Raw genomic sequence first — 27,992 nt, 5'->3', positions numbered from 1 at the left:
GTCTCAGAAGTAGTATGTATTTACTCACACAGGTGCAAGTTTATCCGAAAATAGTATTTCATTCAGTGAAATTGCAATCAACCAATAACTGAGCAAACACTTCCACAAAACTGGTTCATTGATGACTGTGATACAGAGGTAAAATATTTAAGTAAAAATTTTAGGTAGTTCAATTAGTTCAAAGCTGGTGCTACAACAAAAATTCAACATGGAAATATGTTTATTTTCACAAATATATTGAAGTATATAACTGACAGGATGATAAAGAAGTGAGAGAAGAGAAACATGAATACTTGCTCAGTTCTTCCACATTTGACGATAGTTCAAATCAAATATAACTTATTCTGTACAATTTCCTGTTTTCTTTCCCTTCATAAAAATTCATACACAAGTAAATATTTTCCAAAATATAATTGAACTTTGGCGTCTGCATCCTAAAAATCGATGCAATTATTTCATTATATAATCTGAGTATGATAAAATATGCAACACAGATCTCTTATTAATTCCAGCACAAAATATACTCCAACAAAGTTTGACAAAATGCTTAGCTCAATGTCTGCTCTTTGAAAACATAAAACTCAATCTCTTCTTCAACTAAAAGAAAAAGGCATGGTCGGTATATAAATAATAAGGAATAACAGCAACAATAGTCATCAATAATTAACTCCAGGTGTGCCAAGAGGATTGGCACCTATTGTATAGCATGGTGAAATTTATTCAACGCACACTGAAAGAAGGGAATTCGAGTAGGTTCAAAGCTGTTCGAGATTCATAAGTGACATACAGCATGAGGGCAGCACACAGAGGCAATTGAAAGGAGAGCATGCATCCCAAAAGGGGTGCAAAACCAACCCTACAATTAAGGGGTTTCCCTCAACTCCCAATCATAGTGGTAACAAGTCTTTGATGGACTCACAAGTGCTTGGATTTATACAGCCATGAAATTCCTTCTCTTTCAAAATGCTCAATCAACGAAGCCACTCTGCTCCACTATAATGATTATCACACTATATCACTATCACTTCTGGACAAAAGAATGGATGACTGGACACCAAATATCCATCCATCAGCATTTGGATCAAGGGTGAGGAGTAATAGCACACATTGCCAGAGGAAGAGTCATTGACTGATTAAATATTAAAGAGGATTGAAACATAAATTTGTACATGCTTTGAAGATGAAATAAATGCAATCACACTGATGAACAATGCAAATAATTGAAAGGAGGAAGTGGTAAATGCATAATAGTAACTGCACTGGAAGATGAGGAAATGCATTACCAGTAATTCTCAACTGCAAGAGCACAAGTTTCACCTCCTTGAGGCCTTTTCCCCTTTCCAATTCAACAAAATAACTCTAAAAGCTGCACATTGGGTGAGCAATACAGGAAGTTGAGTGACTAAGATTTTTCCCATTTTAATCATGTATCATCATGCTGGGAGAAGAAAAGCACCATCAATTTTCCACTTGGATTACTGACTGAGTGTACAAAGCCTTAGAGTACAAACCCTATTTGCTCAATCAATTAACTAAGTAGGACATAACTTGCACTTAATTTCTCCCAACATGAAATCCTTACCATTCTGCAAGGCTTAGCTAGGAAAAATTGAATCAACCAATAACGCACGTCGATGCACTCAATGTTCTGAGCAGTGTGAACATTGGAGTCAGTCTCAAAGACTGCAACAAGACACAACAGTTAAGAAACACAAGGGTCTTGTGCCACGCAAGACAGTGAGAGAGCAAGACACTTCCGTGGAGACAACACTTCATTTCCTGATGAATGCATTTCTCAATTTCAGTGAAGACCCACGAAGAGCAACGCATCAATATTATTTCCATAGGCACTGAGAACATCGATGCAAGAGATTCAGGCAAAAGAAAGTGCCAACCCCTTCGATAGAAGAAGCATATCTTCCTCACATTAGAAACCGTGTTTGGCAGAGAGCGCCGCTCACAAGTGCGAGGGGCTCACCACACAGACACACGGATCACAGCTTCATTTCCCACACGACAATGTGAGCGTCGCTCGTGTTGGGCTCCTCCGTTTGGGAACTCGCCACATGCCTGCAGTCCACATAGCCACGCCCTCCCATCAGCATCACTATCGTCCTGGGTGCCTCGGCCACTTTTCCCCCACTCGGCCTCTGCAGCTGCACCTGACCCCCCCCACTCCCCCCCTCCCCACAAGACGACGACGACACCACTTTGCCCTCTTCATCTTGAGGTCGTGGCACTACCGGCATGCTCTCCTCCGAACCGGATGACGTGTATGCTGATGAAGAGCGGGAATCCACGGACCAGTCAGAGAGGTCCAGCGAGCGAGGACGGCACACCTTCATTTTCACCCTGCGATCCAGTGTGCTCACTTTGGCTGGGATCGCAGCCAGCTCAGGATCCGAACGGCGCAGTTTCTCGTAAGTAGATGCAGTTGATGTGCCGTTGCTCACTTCACCAGCCACCCCCTGTAAGCCACCCCCAACCCCCATCTTCCCCATTCCCCCACTCTCCCCCTCATAGTCACGAATGTTCATTAGCTCTCCATACAGGCCGTACACGTCGTAGTCTTGGCATCCGCCTGCAGACCATGTGCAGCCCCCGAGTCCCCGAGGAAGGGTCTTTGAAGCTCTCCTAAATCCCCCTTGGGCCTCCCTCCTCGGAGAGGACCTCCTCCGCAACACGGCCACGGGACTCCCCTTGCTGCTCTCGATGATGCTGCTATCAGGGGATGAGAGAGCCACATTTCCCCTCCCCACACCCTCTTCCACAATGTGTGGGAGGCCCATCAGGGGGCCCGAGAGGCCATGTGAGGGCCTTGGGATCAGCGGCAGCAGGAAGGTTATAGGCCCACAGTGCGCATGTAGCGAGATGTTGACGCGGCCCGAGATGATGGGGACGCCCTCGAGGCGTGGCAGTGGGATGGTGAGCACGAGTCCCACGTTGGAGCCCACCCAGAGGAGGCCCCGGCAGGCCACGAGGGCCGTGACACGCACCGCAGCAGGGGGCGTGGGGGCCCCGCCCTGCGAGGCAACCCGTGCAACGCTTGCGGCCACACTGATGTCCTGCAGGTGCTTGAAGGTCTCCGTGTGGTAGAGGCAGATGGTGGATGAGGAGCGGAAGGAGAGCCAAAGGCCAATGCCAGAGTGGGCCATGAGGGACACGTCTCCAAGGTGCTCGTGTTGCACTCGAAAGTCACGCTGTCAAAAGAGGGAGGCTCACTCAGTTAAAACCAACATGGCAAAATTCCCTCAATTCTATCCCCAGTTTGTATGCTTTATTCCCTGGTCTCACACCTACATGCCACCCATCAAGTTTTCTCAATAGGTACGCTGTAGAGAGTACACAATAAGACCATGCATGCTATGCTAACCCTTTGAAAATTGAATCCTACCGACAAATGTGGGTGAATACAGTATACCCAAAGCTCGAGGCGGCTTGCTCCAAAAGGCAAATTCAAAATAGAAATGGCCACCTCGGCATATTAACTTAAGCAGACTAAAAATATTCATCAAGGGGTTGTCACACGACAACCATATTGAGCACGCATGAGAGTGAGAGAGATATGTACATGCGTGATATTTACACTTGCTCTTCCCAACAAGGAATTTTGCACAACAATGAGCAACAATTTTGGTGGCCTTAACTTTCTGTGGAAGTCAGGGAAGTAAGAGTTGGAGTGACCCTCATATGTTGAGGTGCTAAGCCACACAATGCAGAATTACAAGTCCACGATCAAAAGCCAAGAAAGTCCAACTCAAAACAAAATGAGAACTCCCACATTGTACCTCGGATGACTGGTTTGACGGGAGAGAGAGAGAGAGAGCAGCACTCCACTTCCGCACCAAAGAGTGATGTGTTGCTCGCTCCACACCACACTCACCTGCACCTCCCCGGTGAGAGCACTCAACGCCCATACCACTTTGCCAGACGCAGCGTACACGCAGAGGTCGATGGGCAGGAGACAGTTGATAGGGCCAAAGGGAGACAAGGAAAGCACCTGGGGCTCTTGCAAGCACCACTCATCCACGCCACGCACAAAGAGCAGCAGGGAGCCATTGGCAAGCGCCACAAAAACCTGGTTGCAATGGTGCTTCATTTGCGTCGCCACGGCTGGGAGCATGGTGCTCACTATCTCCTCCTGCTTCTCAGGCTCGTGGGCGTTGTAAACAATTAGCCTATTGTGGCAACAATTAAGGAGAGAAATAGGTTCAGAGGATGATTAATGCATGATGATTTAAGAGGCAGACAACCACATCCATCAGCTCATTAAGACACCTAAAATTAGTGGGTAGATAATGCTAAAAAATCATACCGGAGTAGGTTTCAGAGGGAAGACACAGAGCAATGATTCAATATGATTTAAATACCGCCAATACCTAAAGCCTAGTCCACCTTCTCACTAAAAGGCAATAGAATCATTCCTTAGGATTTCATGTGCAGCCTCCTTTAAAAAGCAACCAAGTTCGGTGAAGATGAGTCTTTCATTCAGTGATCTCGACACCACTTTCCACTGTGCAAGCCCCTACAAAACTGCAGCCTTGGCAAAATCCACTCATGCAGCCTAAATGACAATTCATATTGAATATGGCACCATTCTCACTTTTCCACATAAACCAAGCATTAAAGTAAGATCGTATATCCAGAAGGGTTTAAAAAGGCAATCATTCTCGGTAAAATCTGGTCATATATAATGCTCAACATTAGAAGCATGAGCGAACTAAAATGCTTAATGCAGGTGATAAGCAGTCAATCTTCTACATCCAGTATAAGCTGGAAGAAGAGTTCAAATGTAATTAAGTTTTAGCTCTAGCAGGCTTTCTCCTTCAATCTTAAAATTAGAGATGTGCAAGTAGTATCCGCGAAAACTTGAATACCTTGAATACTAGAAAGTATTCGATATTTGAGATCTTGAATAATTATATATTATAGTAAGATCTCAAATACCTAGAAGACTTTGAATTTCGTGCCATACACTGCCGTTGTCGTGCACATCATTTGTAGTTGACTAGATATGACGTAGAGGACTCTAGTTGTTTAGTGCAAGCAGCGCCATTTTAGGCAAGTTGACGAACTACATCAAAGTCGCGGATGAGGCCTGTTTCACATGGACTGGGACGGTCCATGCTACGTGCACATGCGCACGACAGAGAGCGGTCGCCTTTGTTCACACAGACATGGACAAACAGATGCGGACGTTGTTCACATAGGCACAATGTCAGCTGTGTGTAGCTTGCCGATGTAGAAGAACGTCACTCAGCCAAGTGCAATTCAAGCTATTGCTGTTTACCAGGTTAGAAAAACAAAAAAAAACGAAAGAAAAGTGCCCGTCATAGGAGGTTTTGGATGCACCCTACTGTGGCATGGAGAACATTAAAAGCCGCTTTAGTGACCATATTTACTGAAGTATGCGGTGATGTATATAATTTTTTCAGTTATTTTCCCAGTGTCACTTACACTATCCATAATGAATAGACGCACTGTTATCTCCAAGCTCGCTATAATTCTACTGACAAATCCACTTGGTCCGCATCAGCCGTCCACACAAAGTACCTGCGTCTTTGCCCCATACGCCCTGTGATGATGGGGATGGGGTGGAGGGGCAAAGTGGATGGATGGCTCCTCACTCCACATGCGGATGCTTCGCACTCATGAGTAAGCTTCCATTAATGTCAGTGGAACCTTATGTAGGTGTATGGGGCGGACCGTACACGTCCATACAAAACAGGCCAAGAATGGTGAATAGACAGATATCGTTCGACGTTAGGGACCGAAAATGATTGGGGGAAAACTGTGAAAACCCCCGATTTCCCCCTTGAAATCCCTAAAAAAAATTGAAAATTGCGGGAAAAAAAAATCCACTTTTGGGGTACCTTACGTCACGCATTCAGCTACTGCTCCTGAACTATTCCACTCATCGGAAAGATCATCACGGATTCGAATACTACAAGGATGCGGGCTTCCCCTGACGTCAGTTTTGTTTCTCTATACAGAACGACATCTCCGCAAGGACACGTCAAAGTTGGAAAAGCATCGAAATTTTCGTTATCATAATAGTGAAAAAACCGTGAGTCTCGTCGGTGACTTCAACGACCGCATAACCAGGCCCCTGGATGTACGCATACCATCAATACACCAACCTTTGAAAATATTATTTTCACCCCTCTGCAATCTAATCTCATGAGCTCGGGTGAACCAACAAGATGGAACTCGCTTTAGAAAATGATGAGGCGTCTTCTGGAACAGAAGCAAGCATAACATTAGCTGCCTCTAACCTGAGTTTTAACGTAGACATAACTCCACCACAATGGGATGCTATCAAGCAATTGATGTTCTGGATGTTTTTGAAGGAGAAATATTTATTGCAAGTGGAAGTGCAGTCACAGTTTCTTAAGTTTTCTCCCTTGTAAATAGCAGTATTAATTTCCTAAAAACTATGAAGTTTTCGCATAGTCATCTACAAGGTTTCGTCAATGATTTGCTGTTTTCCATTAAAAGTCGGTGTGAATTTCTGGAAAAAGAACGATTATTCACTTTTGCTACAATTCTTGATCCACAATTCAAAATTAGTGTGTTTCAAGATTCAAATAAAGTCGAGATGATAAAAAATTCATTGGCTTTTGGAGATGACAAGTCTGTTGAAGCAATGCCACCCAAAAAAAACAGATACCTTAGCAAAAGTGCAATCGAAAATAGCTAACGCAACAACAACCAGTGTGAGGAATTTATTCAAAACGAAAAAGTTGCTTTTTAAAATGTATTTCATGTATGCATTCCCTTTTATTTATACAATTATCCAGTGAAATAGAAGAATAACATTTACTGTGCTTCGTGCAATTCTGGTATTTGAGGAATTCGAAATTTGAGATATTTGAATACTCGAGCCATGATTTAATACTCGAATTCGATATTCGAGTTCGAGAAATCTGCCATTCGACCCATATCTAATTAAAATTATCCATTAATTACCAGCACATCATCCTAAAAACACAATGCTCACTTGGAAATGGCAACAGCAATAACAGCTTTGCTGACAAATGGTCAACTTTACTGTTAAATTTGTCCTGCACCCAGGTAACATTGCATACAACCCTCATAGTGCCAGCGGACCGATCCATCTCGCCCAATGGCACTATAATATTAATGAACTAAATTAACTAGGGTCATTCAGTTAAGGAGACGAGATAAGTTACTTCCGTGGGTTGAGACGAGACGGTAATGTTTTTGGCCATTGCACAGCATTGTATGTATTTCAACGAACATACCTACAAAGAAGAAGATTTGAGGCAAGAAATACTATCAATCTGCATTAAATAAGTAATGAGTAATTCCATGTGTACTCAAGGCAACTTCTTGTTTTAACCAGAGAGTGTTAAGGTTATTTGATTAGGCTTAGCAGCATTGGGATGTATCCCCAATTAAGGTATTTGCACTAATCTAAACTGCACTAAGCGAGGCATGGGTGCAATGTTAATTTCACTGCTGTTCACGCATCAGTGTTGAAATATACTGCAACTGGAAATACATTGATTTTATGCTTGATACTTCTCAGATGAGCCAACACTGGAAGATTTGGAAGGAAGACAATGCTCACCTGGAGTCGGTGAGCGCCACCCAGACGGTGTCGGTGCCTCGCAGGGCCCCCACATGCTCCACACATGCCACATGTGCGCCCACATCAAACGAGTCGATGGGCTTGAGCAGCAGCCCAGACGCCCCTGCACCCAGCACCACACTCGAGATGGACACGTGGCTGCCAGCACCATCCGATGCAGAGCACACCCACAAGTAGCTCACTGCCTTGGGAGACCTGCGCCTCCTGCTGCCATGCGCTGCCAATGGTGCCATAATAGTGTAGAAGCAACCACAGATCACCTGAAGGCAAATATTGTGACAAACAAATAATGATAATTTGTGGCGATTACCACAGAAATCACTAAAAAGATACATCAAGATAACAACCAACGCAGGAAAAATTAACAACACCAGAGCACATAGTCAAAATAATAAAAAAAGTATAATGGTAACTGCAATCATACTAAAATAACTATACTGCCACAAAATCAAAAATGTAAACTCTAAATCAACACAGTAAACTCTCGACTATACGAAGCAGGACAGAACGAAATTTTCGATATTACGCAGTGAAATTGTGGTCCCGGTTAAAAGCCTATGGCAAATACATGGCATCATACGAAAATACAAAATGTTTTGAATTATGAACATCGGGCTCAGTCCCAAGGTGCAAATGGGATTCGTTTATACGGAAAACAGCAAAAGATTTGTCAACAAAACTAGTTATTTCGGCGAAAGCAGCAAAAAAATAAATGCCTCTGACTGTAGTGCATCAAAGTGTGAAATCATAAATTATAGTGTAACTTTGGAGGGTTTGCCTAAAAACTAAAGGTGGGAATATTGGGGAAGTAGGAGTTCTGTAAAAATATCACGGATGATACAATTTCCCTATTTACGTGCCTACTCGTGAACATCACGTTGACAATACTTCGTAGTTTCACATGTGTGGAAGGTCACATGGGGTATTTCTTATAACTCCTACTTAAACCCTATGTAATTGAATCACACCAAGAAAATGTTTCAAGTCCATAAAATTGCTCAAATTTCAATGTTCTTGCTGGTAAATACGTGAGCTTGTATCAACACTTTTCAAATCGACAGTTGCAAATATGGGGAAGGAAGAGAATTAAGTCACTCAATGATTCCCAACCTCCGAATCCAACACCCCCCTCCACTAGCATTTTCCCCCTCCCTACAGTGACTTAGCTTGAGTGCTTGGTAAAAAAACCTCCCCCCAAACATAATCTCAGCAAAGGCTGAAAGCCCTTTACCCCCCCACCCCTCTTCCTCTGCACCCCCTCTCTTTATCCTTTATCCCCCCACCCCTCCTGCTCTGCACCCCCTCTCTTTATCCTTTACCCCCCACCCCTCTTCCTCTGCACCCCCTCTCTTTATCCTTTATCCCCCCACCCCTCTTCCTCTGCACCCCCTCTCTTTATCCTTTATCCCCCCACCCCTCCTGCTCTGCACCCCCTCTCTTTATCCTTTATCCCCCCACCCCTCCTGCTCTGCACCCCCTCTCTTTATCCTTTATCCCCCCACCCCTCTTGCTCTGCACCCCCTCTCTTTATCCTTTATCCCCCCACCCCTCCTGCTCTGCACCCCCTCTCTTTATCCTTTACCCCCCCACCCCTCTTCCTCTGCACCCCCTCTCTTTATCCTTTATCCCCCCACCCCTCTTCCTCTGCACCCCCTCTCTTTATCCTTTATCCCCCCACCCCTCTTCCTCTGCACCCCCTCTCTTTATCCTTTATCCCCCCACCCCTCTTCCTCTGCACCCCCTCTCTTTATCCTTTATCCCCCCACCCCTCTTCCTCTGCACCCCCTCTCTTTATCCTTTAGCCCCCCACCCCTCTTGCTCTGCACCCCCTCTCTTTATCCTTTATCCCCCCACCCCTCCTGCTCTGCACCCCCTCTCTTTATCCTTTACCCCCCCACCCCTCTTCCTCTGCACCCCCTCTCTTTATCCTTTATCCCCCCACCCCTCTTCCTCTGCACCCCCTCTCTTTATCCTTTACCCCCCCACCCCTCTTCCTCTGCACCCCCTCTCTTTATCCTTTACCCCCCCACCCCTCTTCCTCTGCACCCCCTCTCTTTATCCTTTATCCCCCCACCCCTCTTCCTCTGCACCCCCTCTCTTTATCCTTTATCCCCCCACCCCTCTTCATCTGCACCCCCTCTCTTTATCCTTTATCCCCCCACCCCTCCTGCTCTGCACCCCCTCTCTTTATCCTTTATCCCCCCACCCCTCTTCCTCTGCACCCCCTCTCTTTATCCTTTATCCCCCCACCCCTCTTCCTCTGCACCCCCTCCCTTTATCCTTTATCCCCCCACCCCTCTTCCTCTGCACCCCCTCTCTTTATCCTTTAGCCCCCCACCCCTCTTGCTCTGCACCCCCTCTCTTTATCCTTTAGCCCCCCACCCCTCTTCCTCTGCACCCCCTCTCTTTATCCTTTATCCCCCCACCACCTCAACCAGCCAATACCCATCCCACTCTTGCTTACCCCACCGGAGATTTTTCAGATCAGCGCAACCAGAAAAGTCGGCCGTGGCGGAACACAGCATTAATGAAGACCATGCTATTAAATGGGACGACACCAAAATCCTTTGCCATGCTCAACGTTACTGGGACCACGTAGTTAAGGAAGCAATAGAGATCCGCCTCAATCCCAAAAATTTCAATCCGGACACCGGCTTTCATCTAAGCACTACTTGGAGACCTGTAATCAGCTGCATGAAAAACATAAGGGTTAAACGTGAAGAATTTCAAAAGACCTACAGCCAATCGGACGACACCTGAGCCGTATTGTTGTCCTCGGTAAACGGTCGATCCAGTTTAGTGTGAAATTGAACTTCGATAAAGTAACACAGCCTTGAGGACGGAAGACAATTCGTCTTCCGAAACGTCGGCTTACATAAAAGCTTTAACCTGGATGCATACCCGAGAAATATTTGTCAGAAGTATTCATCAGGAAAAACTTAAATCGTTTATTACTATAAACATGATTAACAAACTTAAATGATGCCAGAAATATGTCATGTTTGACTTCATTATTTTCTAAATATCGTGTGCATTTATGATTTTGCAATGTGTGCATTTATGATTTATGATGTTGGTTTACTTTCATGATATCTTGAAAATTGTAACTCAATATGTTGCCTTTTTTAGTTTTTGGGTTTCATTCTTCACCGTACTTAAAATGATGCTATGTAATGCTGATATAAGAAAAAGATTTTAGTTATAGCACTAGAAATAGGTGCAACATAAGCGGAATGAAATATTAACGCGGAAGGGAGAAAGAAAAAAACTAAATAATGATCGAATTAAATTCTTCTCAGGTGTCTGTCAGGGCAAGGTGCTCCATCTACCTCTCTGCTAACGATTCAATCGTACACTTTTCCACCGTCATCAATGCCGTAGATACCTACCGTGTGTGAGGTGCTGCAATCATCAAATTGTCTCTCTTCTTCTCTGCTAACTTTCAATTGAAAGTAGTTATTTGCTTTGCCCTATCCACACACCTATTTATTTATGATTATGGCTCAACTAATTTCTAGAGATAAAACTAAGAAAATATTTTCTCTGCATTAACGATAATTTGCATGATTTTCAATATGTGGGAGAAAGAAACGCAAAAACTTAATGAGATTAAGGTACACGTTTTGTGGTATCACCATTGCTATTACTGTGCAGGTGTTTGAAATGAGTGTATACGCAAAAGCATTGAGTTGTGGAGCAGCAGCATTCAAGCACGCTCACCTCTGTTTGCTGAAGACTTCTGAAGATGGGCATCGCTCGGACAAAGAGTGGCATTTTGGTTGAGGGGCGACGTTCTTGCTCAGGGACGTCCCACGCCGGCGAGTTGTTGGGGTCGAGTGCCAGCTGGGCGAGGCGCAGCTCTGCGAATCACACATTCAGCCAAACTTTAATCCACAAGCATCTCAAGCTCACACAACAACAACAACAGTGGTTAAAGACTTCAGAATTTTTTAACTCAGATTCCGTTCAGCTCATGTTTTCAAAAATCATAAATAATAATAATAATAGATTTATTGGTCGTTAAGTAAATAATTTACACTTGACCTCGTCAGTTCAGTGTTACATACATATAATTACAGTTTGCATACTTAAATAAAGAACAGGAATTATTCAGAAAACCATATCTGCTTCCTGAGTAAAAAACTCATTTACGGAGTACAGTGCTTTAGATGCTATAGCCAGGAGTGTACAACAGATTTAAATTTAGTATGTACTGTTGCTTCGTCTTGCAGATGCAGGTAAGTGATTGAAGAGCTTAATACCCATGTTTGAGAAGGAATTTTGGGTTATATTTAGTCTCATTTGACCTCCAAATAGGTGATTCTTTCTTCTAGTGTCGTGGTCATGTATGTCGGATCCAATTGTGAAAGACTCGAGATTGTCTTTTGTATGTACAAGTACTCTATATTCATACAGACTGTAGACTGTGAGTATGTTCAGTTTCCTGAATAATGGCCTACAATGTTCAGTAGAGGGAGAATGAGTTATTATTCTAATGGCTTTTTTCTGTAACTGAAAAACAGATTTTGTAGCTGGGGCATTACCCCAGATCTCTAGCCCATAACTCAAGTGACTGTTGAAAAGAGTATAAGAGTAAATGGACTTGAGATGTTCTGAGGGGATTAGAAAGCTTAGCTTCCTCAATACGTACAGTGATTTTGAGAGTTTTTTTGTGATCTCTGAAATGTGTGCAGTCCAATTTAGATTTGAGTCTAGGTGAAATCCTAAAAGTTTTACTGTGTGCACATTGCGCATTAGGGATTTTAGGCTACAGATGAGATTTTGCGTTTTGTCTTTATTTAGTGTAAAACCATTAGTTTTAAACCATGTTGTGGCTGTACTTAGATTGCTGTCAAGAAGGCTATTGGCATCCGATAAATTTTTGCAGTTGTGCAATATTGTTGCATCATCAGCATACAGGATCGAGTCTGATGGGAGGTTGTTGGGGAGACCGTTTATCAATATTAAAAAAAGTAAAGGTCCCAGGACAGAACCCTGGGGAACTCCATATTGAATTTTAATTGAAGAAGATTTTTGCCCATCCAGATCGATACATTGAGTTCTACCAGAGAGATATGACTGGAAAAGGGTAAGTTCTAAACCAGAGATTCCGTAGAATTCCAGTTTCTTTAGAAGTAAAGGGTGATGGACACAATCAAAAGCCTTGGAAAGGTCACAGAGAGTTAGCAGAAGGTTTGATTGTTCTTCAAGAGAGCTTATGATTTCGTTAACAACCATTTCCAAAGCGTGAGTGGTAGTTTTTCCTGAACGAAAACCATATTGAGAAGGGGAGAGCAAACTATTGTTTTCTAGGTAAAGATATACAGGCATCCCCCGAGTTACGCAAGAGATGCATTCCGGCAGACTCTGCTTAAGTCGAAATTTACGTAAGTTGAACCTTTGCGTTAGTGCTTCAGAGATTTCAATCGGGGCCGTGAAATTCTCAGCGGAGAAATGCGCGGAAAATTCTCGGTGAAGTTTCACTCAATTCACTGCAATATTCATGAAATGTTTGGAAGGAAATTTCTTAGCTTTTCTGCAAAAACACACACTTTATTGCCGACTAGTTTCGGTTACACTGTACCATTTTCAAGACTAGTCTTTAGACAGTTTACACTGTACCATTTTCAAGACTAGTCTTGAAAATGGTACAGTGTAACCGAAACTAATCGGAAATAAAGTGTGTTTTTGTAGAAAAGCTAAGAAATTTCCTTCCAAACATTAAATATGGAATTCTACAAAGTAAAGGCCTCAACAATTCAGTGCATCAATATTCATGAACTCTACCGCGTATTCTTACGTTATTAGATACAAAATCGATAAACATTAATATAGCCTGAGAGTTGCATCTCGAGCATTGCCAATCAAATTCGTAATATTATTCCCTGAGTTGACTGATTGCGTGGATTCAGGAAAGTACGGTATCTCAACGCTACATTACTAAACTGAATACTTAAATTGATTCATTATGTTATACTGCGATCTAAGGGCCCAAAGAATGCATGGTCTACCTACCTTTAATCATTATATCTTCTGCCTTTTATATATTACGTTGATCGATGAATCTGGTGGTTTCACTGTCACAGTTAATACATGTAGGAGTGTCTAGGATTACGAGCAAATAACACACACAAAAATACCAGTAAATTACTATATTCTTAGATACATTCACACGCACATATCCTCAATCTTTCACGCACGGAAACATACTTTCATTCTCTCATATCTCAATAAAATAACGTGAAAATATCATCATTTGAATATTTACTTTGCTGGAAACATCGAAGCGTATTTCCAATGCACGAAGCTAATTAAAAGTGAGCTTTTATTCAGCCAACTCCGCCATTAACGTGCAACAAAGTTAGTGGGGAAAAGCTTTCAATGACGCAATATTCATTTACAGTTGCACACAATATGAGAGAACGAGAAAATGCAGCTTAATAAAATCTTCCGCCAGAAACATGTAAACAATTACGCAATTAATATCGTGTGTCAACTTTTTCTTAACTTTTTCGCGGCCTTCATTGCCAACACTCAAAATTTGAATGCCGTTACGCGGGTACTAAACAATTCTTTTCCGCAATAAAAATTTCTGCTTGAACTTTATTTTTTTTCAATTCCACAGATGGAAATGTCCAAACTTAAGGATACAATTTTTAAATAGTTGAAAGTCGGAGTTTGGGTGTGTAAGCTGTGTAACAAGCTGTATGGTATAGGAGTGAGCGCAACCACTTCCATCGCTAGAACTGCAAATTTTCACATTGATTGCTGACTTGGGATTTATAAGCGATTTTCCTACAGAAATTAATGAAAATTCCTTCGAGGAATGACAAAAAGGGTCACTTTGTTATTTTTAGCGCGTAAAAAACTCGATAACTATTCGATATTTTTTCTACCACAGGTTGTACGAGCGAATATCTACTTCTTCGCGCTCTCATTCAAAAATTAACGTAATCATTTTAAATACGGTTATCACTTGCGTAAGTACAGATTTACATAAGGTGAGACATACGTAACTCAGGGGATGCCTGTAATTGGGATTTGATCAGAGCTTCAAAAACTTTGCCTAAGACAGGTATCATAGAGATTGGACGATAATTCTGAGGGTTATCCTTTGCCCCTTTCTTGTGAATGGGGATCCTTCTTGAATATTTGAGAGCTGTAGGAAAGACCCCAATGAAAATGAAAACATCACCAACTATTTTCTCACATTATCCAAAGAAAGGAAAAAAAGCATCTCATATTAATGCAGGCTTTGATTATTCCACATAGAAATAAGAACAGAACATAAAAATAATCATAACTTAGGCAAAATAATCATTATATAATTTGGTTGGGCCAAGATAAACATTTCCCTTTTTTAACAAGTTTTAACTGCAATGTCGGTCAGAGTGACCAGCAAATGTCAATTCCCACCACGCCATATCAGTTATAGGTAGAGATCCATGAAATTTGCAAGACCAGATATTGTGAAATAACACGAAATATAGCAAAATTAGTAAATAAAATTGAAATGTTGCGTTTTTTGCGATGTTAAGTGAATTAGCGAAAAAAATCACATCTAATGAGTCATAATCGATTTAAGCCTAAGCCTTGATTGTGTAACGCTGCTGACATACCTTATTACGATTCCAAGGTCAATTGAATTGTTTTGTCTCGCGCATATTGAATTCGCGTAATATCGCACACTGTAATGAGGTTTCCGCTGGAATTTGCCGTTAAATTAATAATGGCCTCTCTCTTTGCTTCACATTTATCACTCATGAAATTATCGGAAATGTCTAGAATGGCGCGCTTCCTCTCCTGAAGAATTAGAAATTCTGAATCAATAAAACCCTGAAAGAAATTTAACGCGGCCGCCAAAGAGCGTAAATATAAGCTCACGTGCCCGGCACGCATCAATGCCAAACAATAATTCCGGTGACTCACTGTGACACAGCAAACAGCGTTATTGCAGGAAAAACTTAAGTGTGGGTCTAACTTAACAATTTTGTAGACTTAAATACGGCAGCTGACTGGGAACGGAAGGCTGCTTTCAGACGAGACAACTTTCCGGCATGGAACACGGCGTGGAGAGCAAGTCGTCTCTTCTGAAAGCAGCCTGAATTTCACTCCATCGTGCTGTGAACAGCGGCTGGCTTTTAGCCATATTGTCAGAAAGCGGACTCAATGTAGCACTGCCTGCATTTCTTGCCGTAGACGGTGCACTGTCGTGCCGGTGACCATAGAAAAACACCTCCTTACCACAATCCAAGGGATTGGCTATGACCAGGAACTGATTATGAAAATTTCACACAAGGAAGAAGAGAAACGTGATGTGGCTTTGGATACTGCAAGAGAAGACCAGCTGAAGCAGTGGCGCCGACTCCATGGGGCCTGAGGGGGCCCGAGCCCAGTCAAAAATTCGTTGTGGGTGTGAGGAAAAAATGAGTCAGGCTTGTCAATTTTCCCAGGGGTGTCCTGTTATCGAGATTCAAGTTATCAGGGTTCTAATCTCTGCATTTCTTCAGGGCAACCCGGAAGAAATGCAGAGATCAAATCATCGCTGCGGAAACCTACGTTCTAACAGGGTTCTAATGTTGATAATATTACTCTTTCAATGCTTAAAAAACTTAAAACTGACTACTTGTGAAATTTCCCGAGGCAAGATCCCCGGTTTGGGCCCCCCCAATATTTTTTGTAAGTCGGCATCCCTGAGCACATGCACAAAGGCACATGCTCTCTTGCCATACGTTACTGGAACTTCTGATAGGATTGCAAGAGTTCTCGCCAAACACGACGTTTTGATGAGCTTAAAGAACACCTCTGACCTCCTTCAGAGAGAAAAAGGTCATAATTCATCCGACATTTATGAAGGAGTGCATGATGTATCATGTATCTGAGGTCAATCTTACATCGGGCGAACATAAAGATCCCTCAAATGCAGAATAAATGAACATCGTAAGGCAACCGAAAAGAACAATTTTCATCTTTCTGAGGTTGCAGAGCATGCATAATCAGAACCTGGGCATGTCATACTATTCCAAAATTCAAAAATCCGCACCAGAGAAAATAAATATTTCCCTCAGCTGATAAAGGAGGCAATGGAAATAGTGAATCATGAGAAGCAGTTCAATGGGGAGGACGGCTACCTTCTCGCTTTGTCTTTCAAACGGATCTTCCAACAATGGCATTCAAACCTGAGAAAATCAGCATGCAGCTGACCAGCCTTACGTTTAAAGAACAGGAGCTCTGCAGATCATTTGGACACAACGACGGGAGCTAAAAATGCACCCAAAACTGTCTTCCTCCAAAAATGAGACGACGTGGGATTAGGCCAAAAAGCAATTATCATTTGAATCACTGCGGAAGGCTCCATAACAAACATTTGATTTGTTTTTCATGCCTCGCTATTCTCTCTCCCCTTATGTGGGCAAGGCACTCCTAATCATTCACCAAGGTTTACAACTCAAAGGGCCAAAATATGCTCATCTCATTTTTATGACTTGCGCCTTGCTAAAGGATCTTCACCTGGCTCCAAGCTGGTTATTATGATCACATTAATTCGAAACAGACAAAAATTTATTAGCAATGATATTTGTGAGTGTCATAAACCAATGATACTCCACTGATAAATAAGCGCAATCAACAGAGGAAGTTTCTTTGGAAACACCAAGGTAGTCAACATCTTCATATCAACAAGACTACTACCTACGTTTTCTACGTAAGAATGTATATTTTTTTCAACACGCCTCAACAGCAGCCGGGCTCTGGCCAATCACAAGCAACTCACCAGTAGCCCATTCCTTCTTCACCAAAGGATTGTCCGTTTGGAAGGTGAGCTGATCCTCCTTGCCAGACTTCCCACGCAATGCAATCTGCAAACAGCACGAGTCTACCCATGCAATCTCTTCATCTTTGCGCTGAATTGAAGACTGGATGGATGAAAGCACCTGCCTGGCACCTTCCAAGCTCATTCCCTACCATAAATAAACACCTTCAATGCAACAATCGCCCAATTACGTTCATGCCAACAACCACACTGCACCAATTATAGAATATGAGCATACACAGTGTAAGGGTCTGCTAGCGGACACATCCTACTACGCCTCTTTTTTCATTTCATAGAGACACTACAGGTTTTCTGACCCGTAAATAAGAATTGAAATACTCATTTTTAGAATAAGTCAACTTGTCCTTATTTTTACAAAAGTAGACTTCACGAGCTTCGTAGACTACGAGGATGCATGCTAGCACCTGACCTAGGGGGCCTGGGTGAAGCCAAAGGACTATGGGCCAATCAATATGCTCAAATTGCAAGGGAAACAAACTCCCTTCCATCAATGTGTGAAACTCACATGGCACTTCTCACTTGAGGACATGGTTTCATTGCACCGTTACACTCCGTAAGTGAGAGGTTTCACAGTGGTTCAATGAAGCACGCTGTCCATCATTAATAATTAATTATGCTCATCCCATTTAAAAAATTATTAATACTGTCTCACTTTATTGATTGATTTATTAAGTCACCGTAAGCATTTGCATTATGCATGGCTTTGTCAAGGATGTTATTGAAGATAGTATATTTATACAAAAGCAGCCAAAGCATCTTTATCCTTGACTGAGAGACTTACAAACTATACACAAAGAAAAATTTTGAATTTGGAAGATATTAAGGTAAGAAGGTAGTCAAGCGTTTATGCACATCAAAATACGTCCATTAGAGTATGTATGTGTACATTCAAAATATGACCATTTAGAGTCAAGGCCAAAATCAATTCTGAACAATTACAAAGATTTGATTGAATAGATCATACCATCTAGAAAAGGATAAAAATTAATGTTAACTAATTCAAAATGCTACCTCATGATTTAATCTACATTGCAAGCAGACAATTCTTCAGCATCAACATCACTCACACTTGGAAAAAAACACAGTAAATCCGATAAGGGTAGGTTTCTCACCTCGTAGGATCCCTTAAGCGAGGAGAGCAGGTCAGCAATGCGGCTCACCACCTCGTAGTCGTGCATGAGCGCATTCATCTCTTGGCACAAATCGTCGACCCCAAACACATTTGACAGGGAAGACATGGTCGATGAGGACGAGGACACAATGCCGTCTACACTGCGCTCTGACTTGAGGCTCCCCCCACGGCTGCCCCCACCCATCAGCAGCCGGCTCAGCGTTGGTGACGCACTCGAGTCCAGCACCTGCATTTCAAGACCAGCACCAGCCCACAATTTCAATGGAGTGCTCACACAATTTTTGAAAATACATACAGTAAACTCTTGATTTTACGAAGCAGGATTTTACGAAGTTTTCGATTATACGAAGTGATATTGCGGTCCCGGCGAAAAGCCTATGCTAAATACATGGCGCTATTCGATTTTACGAAGTTTCGATTATACGAAATTTTTTGAATTTACGAACCTCGGCTCGGTCCCTAGGAGCAAATGGCATTCGTTTATACGAACTAGGGCGAAAAATTTGTCAACAAAACTAGTTACGCCGGCGTAAGTAGCTAAAAAATCAGCACTTCCGACTGTGGTCCATCAAAAGTGCGAAATCGTAAATGATAATGCAACTTTGGAGAGGAATAGGTCGCCAAAAACCTCACTGTGGGAATTTAGGGGAAGTAGGAGTTCAGTAAAAATATCGCGGCTGACATTATGCCCCTATTTACGTGCCTGTTCGTAAACATAGCATCGACATTGATTCGTAGTTTAACATGTCAGGAAGGTCACTCAGGGTATTTCTTACACTCCTAATTAAACCCTACGTAATTGAATCATACCACGAATATGTCACGAGTCCATAAAAATACTCAAATTTCAACGTTCTTGCGGGTTAATAATCTATAATAATAACCTCGTGACAACACTTTTCTCATCAACAGTTGGAAATATGAGGAAGGAAGAGAATTAATGCACTCGATGATAGAGGAAATATATTTCATTTTAGACGCTAACGTTATATTTCGGAGGGGGGGAGGTCGGGGAAAATAATAATAATAATATCTTTATTGTTCTATGGGTCAAACATGTGACATAGAACATTGTCAGGGAGAACATCAAAACATACATGTTGTCATAAACTATCAGACAAAAATTCATTTACATTATAATAACCCTTAGGCTGTAGAAATTTTTTTAATTCTGTCTTAAAAACATTAATATTTGAAATATGTATTATACTCGTAGGCAATTTGTTAAAAATAAGCGAGGCAGAGTGATGTGGACCTCTTTTGGCACATAATAGGGAACTTGCATATATTTCAGATATAATCAATAGCCCCAAAATTATATAAAAATATATGTTTGCATACCTCGGTGAAAGTTTTTTTATTATTTTATGACGTGGTTTGCGATATTTAATGCATCAAAGTTCACGAGAATTTTCAAATGCAAGTGAGAAGCGAAAACGCCCGATGATTGGCTGGTAGAAAAGTGACGTCATAGTTCAGTACGAGGAGAGACGGCGGCACGGCCATAGTATAGGTTGCATACTTGAATACATGCGACGGCGTGGTTATGATTCATTTATTGAAGTGCAGACTTATCGGAGTTGTTCATTGTGACTTCAGGGCTATTATTTGATCTATTTCTCCTCCATTGAAAGCGATAGATTGCGTAAAGATGAAGGCATATGGTTATTCTTAGGCTGATCCTAGCAAGCTTCCTGTTACTGATTCCATCATGATAACAGGGTATTTTAGTGAAACTGTAGACTTCGTCGGCTCGGAAAGTCGATGCCGAGAAATGGAAAGGTAGCTGATGTGCATCTGTAATGTTTTATAGTTCATAACAAAGTGAGACTTGCGTATAATATTGGCGAAAGCGTATACTCATGAGAAATGTGTATTCTTTTGGCAGTCCGGTAGAGTCTTATGGTGAACTTATTTCCACCTCGAAGCTGTCGATGATACTTTCAACTTAAAAATACCTTGCCTGGAGGGCGACAGGAAGCTCTGAGGAAGCCAGACTATCAATGTTTCAATTAAGTAGCGATAATATAGACGAACTTCCAACACAATCTACCATCTTGTGACTAAAAACCCCGAAGCCACTTCCTATTCTGCAGAAAGAATCGGTCAATCGCACTTCGATCAATATAATAAACACAACGTCTTCAGGTGTTAATAAGTTACTTTTGAAATGAAATACTTCCTAAATTAGCATTAAAATGAGCATGTTTTCCAAACGGAGTCTTTAATACATTTTGGGAGCTTTTCTCACGATATATCTGAAACCTACTCTAAAGGCAAGCTCATCGTCATTGCGATCGGTTGTCACTTAAAAATTCCGTATCGGAAATCCTAGAGGGATGACTTTCGACGGTGACCGTGATCACCTGCACTCTCACTATCACTGGAACCCGTGGTGAAAATATCATCCCAATCCAATTTCTATTTGGTTTTAACTGGGGAAAGAGCAACATAGAACTGCACATTCTTTGGGCAACTTTGGGTTTGACTTTTCCCTCAAACACCCCATTTCCCCTGTGGTGCACATCAGTCCTATCTTTATACGATGGCCTGACAACCTTTAAATGGATCCTTGGTTTATCCTGACAACCAACTAAATGGAAATTGCTGATCCACACATGTCCATCCTTATCTCCATAGTTTCCAAATCAAAGGCCGCGGAACATTCCTCTTGTGACTCAACTTTTTTTTGAAAAGCAAGAACGGCGTAGAATAAAATCAAAGAATGCTGCGATTCATTTTTTGTGACCACCTCTGGATTCCATTCTTTTTCCATCTACAACTTCCTTTATCTTTCGGGGTAAACTATGGGACAAGATAATGTTTAAATATTTTCATTAATTTATAACAAAATATAAGTTCTAAAAATACCCAAAAGCCATTTTATTAATCCGCACTGATGAGTGTAAATTAATGTGGAAGATGAATGCTGTAGACGTAGTAGTTTTACTTAGGTTGAGTTGCAAAGTTCATGAAGTTGACAAAACGGCTAATTTTTCGGTGCGCGGAGTCATTTATTGCACTGACCGTGTCCACATTTTTCAATTTTTTTGTAATAAAATAAATCAGAATTTAGGATAAAATTTCCTTTAAAATGACGTATAGTTCATTATTATAGCATGTAGTGAAGCCAGGATATAAATTTGCAAAGTACACATCATTTTGACGCCGAAAATAGAAGAAAACGCTGTCTTCTTGGCTGGCACTCGAATGCATGAGGATCAACGTTGCTCTATATTTTCATATTTCCTCCCTTGATTTTAAACATCATGGAATTTTCTATGTCCTTCCGTAACTGAAATTGAACAAGTGCCATAAATAATTTGAGTCCATCGTAACCATCGAGAAACACCTACCTCGATTTTTGTTCGGAAGTTGAGTTTTTATTCTACGGCTGCCGAATTATCGAAAAATCTCAGTTTCAAGTTATTCAGTCAATGACATATGGAAATATTATTTATATTAAAGTTATCTTCGCTCACATATCACACGGGTTTATCATTCCGTTTATTATACTCTTATTTTTCCGTAACGCTCATCCCGACAGACGGCATGCGTCGAGGCTTTTCTTCTAATTTCCTCCGTGGGAATGCAGACGAAAATTTTTTCTGGGGTGTTATTGCACAGAGGAACAATGTACCACTTGTAATTTTTCCTTATTTCACCCATGTTCTCCTTTAAACGCAACGTGGCTCTTCCAAACCTGCAGTTACTGGGCTTGGATCTTGGACTCGTACTGAACTATGACGTCACAGCCAAAGATTAGTGGGGGCGGTATTTTTTAGCCCGCGAAACTCGGGCGACTTTTGGGAGTCATTTTCTAGGGTATAAACTGAATTTTAAGCGGAAAAAAGTATATTGCGGTACTAAGTATTTACTGTAGTATATCAGCATACTGTTTATAAAATGTATGCAATTTCCCTATTGTTGTAAGATATGTATATTTTCACTCCCACGGGTCAGATAGGCATGAACCGAGGAGTTTGGTAAAAATAAGGTAGGGTTCTTTTTTACAAATAATGAACAGTAAAAAATGTACATACTTGGTAGTGTCATTATATTATATTTTAGAAATAATGGCTTTCCAGGAGACCTGATGGACACATTTGCCATAACTTTCAAGGCTCTTTTTTGCATAGAGAATGCTCTAGCAGCAGCACTTGTGTTTCCCCATAAAACTACACAATAAGCCAAGTGAGAATGAATTTTGGCATAATATATCAATTTCAGTATTTCTAATGAAGTAGTTGGAGCCAATTTGCGAATCATATATATTCCCGTTGCCATTTTGCTAACTAAATCCTCAATATGATATTGCCAATCAAGGTTTTCAGTTAATTTCAACCCTAAAAATTTTGTAGAGCTAGACTGCTGAATGGCTGTTGATGAATTAGTCTTAAGTAGAGGACTCGTTTCTGGAGGACTAATTTTGTGATGGAAATTTAAAAAACATGTTTTATTTCCATTCAATTTTAAGTTATTACTTTTACACCAGTCAATCATCTGTGCTACTGATGAGCGTGCCATATCAATCACCTCCCCTGTCTTATTACCAAAACTCAGAGTAGTAGCATCATCAGCATATAAAATGACTTTACTCTGATGCAAATGAGATGGTAGGTCGTTAATAAAAATGATGAATAATAGTGGCCCTAGAATAGATCCTTGGGGCACTCCACAATTTGAAATAAGGACATCTGAGTAGTTCTGATTAACATCACCATTACAATTAGTGTTTAATTGCACTACCTGCTTACGATTAGTTAAATAGGATTTTATCCAAGCTAAAGCATTGCCATTAATTCCGATTTGGACAAGTTTACTGTACAATATGCAATGATTGACAGTATCAAATGCCTTTGTTAAATCATAAAAAATCCCAATAATTGCTTTCTGGTTGGCAAGACCTAAGATAATGTCATTAACAAGCTGAAAAACAGCAGACATAGTTGACTTGCCTTTAATAAAGCCATGTTGGGAGAGATTCAATAAATTAAATTTACACAGATAGACAATGATACGGTTGTAAAAGAGTTTTTCAAAGATTTTCGAGAAAACAGAAAGTAGTGCTATGGGTCTATAGTTAGTTAGTTAGTTATAGTTAGTTATTAGGTTTCCTGCGACGCAAATTTATTGATAGGGAGTTTGAGTGTGAAGAAGTTAAAAGAAGTAAAAAGAGTGTTTCATTTAAGATTGAGGCCGATTTAACTCTTCTTGATAAATTACTCAGTCGTGAACTCTGGCCCCTGGATGCATGTATAAAGCGATTTATTTTTCGCAAGCCCTTCGCCCGCAGTGATAGGGTAAATGTATCGATGGTAAATGATGAAAGTGTCGGGGAAAATCATACAGATCTACCCTTGGTGGACCCATCTGGGTTGTCGCAGGATCACTCGGGAACTGGGCCTCGGGAAATTCCAGTGAACACTGTGTCGTATAATACAAGATCGAAATCTAAGTGACTAGGAGAAGATGGAAACTTGCTCAAGTTTCTTTATTTAAACATTCGATCTTTCAGAAATAAGACTACTGATTTAGAGGTCCTTCTTCAAGAAAAGAAGAGTGATGTTTTATTGGTAACAGAACATTGGCTGTTAAGTGACGAAATACAATGCTATGCTATCAATGACATGAAACTTGCAGCTTCGTTTTGTAGACAGGATAACAGAGGGGGAGGTGTTGCAATTTATTGCAAACCTTCCTTGTCTTTTCCATGCAAGAAGACGAAACATAACATTGAAAAAGTCCATGAATGTGCATCAGTAATCTTAAGAGCATATAAACTCAGTCTAGGGGTAATTGTGACGTATAGATCTCCAAGTGCCTGTACTGTGGTTGTCAGCGACGAGAGATGGGGAGAAGTAGTAAGGATATCGCTGATGATATCATTTTTATACATGAGCCTATATTGAGGGAGAAATGGCTCCTCTATTGCTAATTCGAATGGGAATTTGATGATTCTGTGCATTAAGTTTTCGCCCAAGCACATTGGTATCTATCCACAAGGGGGCGTCTGGCTGTCTTTCTTCCTGAAAGCGCTGAATCGTACGGGATGGGCTTGTGCTAAATTCACGAGGGTGCGAAGGGCTTCAGTCTGTGCCTTGCGAGTGCGTAAGCAACAATCAGTGCTTCTCTGGATCTACAATAGTAACGTTTTCTTTGCGAGTGTGTTTGAAATTTGGGAATATGGAGCCTTCACAGCTAAAACGAAAAAGAAGAGTATTACCTTTAGAAATAAAAATGAAAATTATTGAAGAGGTGGAGGCGAAGAGATTAACTAAAAGTGAGATAGCGGAAAAGTTTGGAATCCCACTGTCGACTTTGTCGACAATTTTAGCAAACAGTGGCAAACTACAAGAAAAAGTCGGGTTGGGTGTTTCGCTGAAAAGGAAATATCTGAGCTGCGCCAAGTTCGCGGAGGTTGAAGAGGAGCTATACACTTTCTTTTGTAAGTGCCGTGAGCAAAATCTTCCAATTAGTAGACCAATATTACAAGAAAAGGCCGAATACATAGCCTTGAAAAGAAAATTGACGATTTTAAATGTTCTAGTGGGTGGTTGACTAATTTTAAATCAAGATTCAACATTGTATCTCTGAAGATAAGTGGGGAAGAAGGCTCTGTTAACACTGAAATTATTGATAAATGGCACATCGATAACGATGATATTCTTCAAGAATATAGTCCCAGAGATCGCTACAATTTTGATGAAACTGGGCTATTTTTTAATGCATTACCTGACGCAACCCTGGGTTTCAAAGGGCAAAGGTGCCATGGGGGAAAAAGAGTAAAGTGCGTGTTACTGTGGGGCAGTGCGTCAACCAAACGGGCACGGACAAAATCAAGCCCGTTGTCATTGGGAAATTTGAAAGGCCACGGTGCTTAAAACATGTAAAATTGGAAGCCCTCCCAGTTTTTTACCATGCAAATAAAAACAGCTGGATGACCCGAGAAATTTTCCAGCAAACGGTAATACGTCTACAGAGAAAAATTGCTGGAGAGAACCGCAAAATTGTTTTAACAATGGATAATGCCACCGTCCATAAATACGTGGAAGATCTAAAATTGGCTAATGTTCGAGTCATCTTTTTACCCCCGAACTCGACTAGCAAGTCCCAGCCCTTGGACCAAGGCATTATCCAGAATTTTAAAGTCCTGTACCGGAAGAAGCTTGTGCGGTATTACTTGCGATGGATCGGTAAGTATACATTCATCTATTTTGCTCATGTGCGTTTGGATATCGATTTAGATATTTTTATTCATGATTATCATTCTTTCAAATCTATTTGCTACTTTTAGAAATGGGAACAGAAATGAATAACATCCCGAAATGGACGTTGATACATGCAATCCGCGCCATAGCTGAGTCCTGGAGAGAGATTTCCTCCACTACCATCGCAAATTGCTGGAAAACGGCCGGATTCCCTCCGATTGCGCATCATGAGGATGTTCCCGAGGTTGGTATTTGATACAACCAACCTAATAGCAATTTTACTGCTTTAATATCACGGCTCTGGTTGAATCGTTACGTTATACCTTCAGGAAGCTGCGGCAGATGAAATCGCGGAGGAGATTAGTGGCTTAAAAGAAGATTTAAAAAAATATTTGGAAAAAGCAGGAGGAGCACAGCACGCAACATCAAGCGATTATATTGCGCTAGATGATGATCTCCAGGCTTGCGACGATTCGACGCCGGTGCCTGTGTCGGAAGAAGCAGTGGCCGGGACTAGTCAGAATAGCAGTGACGACGATGATGAAAGTGAGGATGTAATTCCACCTAATAAAAAAGAAGTATACGCTACCTTCCAAACATTAAGACATTTTGATCTGGCTAACGATTTGGACCCCCAATTTAATTACCACTTATGCAAGTTAGAAACCATGGTGGAAGCGGTGATGGAGAAGGGAAAAAAGCAAAAATAAATAACAGATTTTTTTGGGTAAAATCTTTTCGTGTATATATTGGCCTTTGTGAATAAATAACTTAAATATCTTAAGTATTGGGCTCTATTTACCGCCAATTTATATTTCAGGCTTCTCGTAATGAAGATGCACTTCCAAGTCTAACCATAAACTTTCTTCTCACGTGCTTCCCCATTCTCCCATGCTGAGATTTCTTTCTTTCCAAAGCCTTTGTTTACTCCCTCCTGCCACCTTTGGCTGATCTTGCTGACACCCACCTTACGCATCCCAAACCCCTCCTTCCCCAGCATTTCCCATTCACTCCCTTCCTAAGGTCATGGAGCTTGCGTGCGTCGTGCGTCGTAACAAAATACGGCCCCCAAACGTAGTCTGAGGCAGAGCTGAAGGCCCTTTCCCCACCCTTCTTTCTCCTGCCCCCTTCACCAATCCTTATGCTGACCACACTTCTTTCCTCAGGCAATCCCCATCCCACTCTTATTCACCCCACCCACTGGGAATGTTCTCCGACTGTGGAGAAGGGCATGGTTCATATTTACCGGCAACAGGGGTAAGTTTTTAACCGGAGAGAGGCTAGAGAAGTATCTTCCATTGTCAGGGAAATGGTGCCGTGCTTATAAAATTGTCTCTCTTCTTCTCTGCTGACTTTAAAATTGAAATTTAATTATTTTCTTTGCGCTTTCCACTCTATATTTATTTACGATTATGGCATGCTTATTTTTAGGGCTAAAACTAAGAAAATCTTTGCTCTATGTCAGTGATCCTTTGCATAAATTTCAATACGGCGGAAAAAGAAACACGAAAACTAAATGAGGTGAAGGTACAGGTTTTTGCGTGTCATTTTTTGGGAATTCACGCTAGCGAACCAATACTTAACCACGTTGAGAAATGATAAAACGTCTCTTGTACGAAAACAATCAATGTGGATCACGTTTCTCTCTCTATTTCTGCGATACTGTAAGATGTTTCTCCTGTCGTTTTCCGGTTGGAACCTTGCTCCTGTCGGCATAAAAGGAGAGAAACATACTATATGAACAGGTCACCTCACACCCGGTATGAAGAATATGGTCCTGATGAAGAATTAAGTCTTTTATGGCAACGTCTGCGAAGATGATGGAACACAGTAGTCGGACGGAGAACTCAAACAGAATTTACTTCAAATATTCACCAGAAGATAATCACATCCTATGTTATTTATGATCGTAAAGGAATCTCAGTGAAAATAGAGCACATTCTGCTGAAAATACGAAGTAACTCGAAATATTAATTTACGAAGGTTATTTTAGAAACGGGCTAAGACCCTTGTTTTCTTTTTTTCTCATCACTGAGCGATAGAGGGCGACATAAATGGCGGTTAGGCCGGCTGCCGCTAAAATTCCGTGGGTGTCAGAAACAAATATCTATCTTTAGCATACTTAATAGTTGCTATTCGCTCCTAACCACAAATTTATAACATGAAATTCTTATAATAAAGATTGCACTTCATTATTTGATT

The 27,992-nt window shown here is 41.3% G+C and overlaps 1 protein-coding gene across 4 annotated transcripts in view; it reads right to left on the bottom strand.

Moving 5' to 3' along the window:
• Nucleotides 1–202: 202 nt before the first annotated feature.
• Nucleotides 203–27,992, bottom strand: part of LOC124158457 (rho guanine nucleotide exchange factor 10-like protein) — a 173,396-nt gene continuing 145,606 nt past the window's right edge. For all 4 annotated transcript variants that reach the window (XM_046533548.1, XM_046533551.1, XM_046533550.1 and 1 more), the window contains 6 exons: nt 18,560–18,805; nt 17,388–17,574; nt 11,336–11,475; nt 7,595–7,875; nt 3,884–4,178; nt 203–3,200 (listed from right to left, as the gene is read on the bottom strand). In XM_046533548.1, coding sequence (XP_046389504.1) covers nt 1,995–3,200; nt 3,884–4,178; nt 7,595–7,875; nt 11,336–11,475; nt 17,388–17,574; nt 18,560–18,805 — 2,355 coding nt within the window. In that variant the 3' untranslated portion in view covers nt 203–1,994. The remainder of the gene's footprint in view (nt 3,201–3,883; nt 4,179–7,594; nt 7,876–11,335; nt 11,476–17,387; nt 17,575–18,559; nt 18,806–27,992) is intronic.

Source organism: Ischnura elegans, chromosome 5 (genome assembly GCF_921293095.1).
Source record: "Ischnura elegans chromosome 5, ioIscEleg1.1, whole genome shotgun sequence".
Lineage (NCBI taxonomy): Eukaryota > Metazoa > Arthropoda > Insecta > Odonata > Coenagrionidae > Ischnura > Ischnura elegans.
Note: the sequence above shows the minus strand (reverse complement) of the source record. Positions and strands in the feature narration are given on the sequence as shown.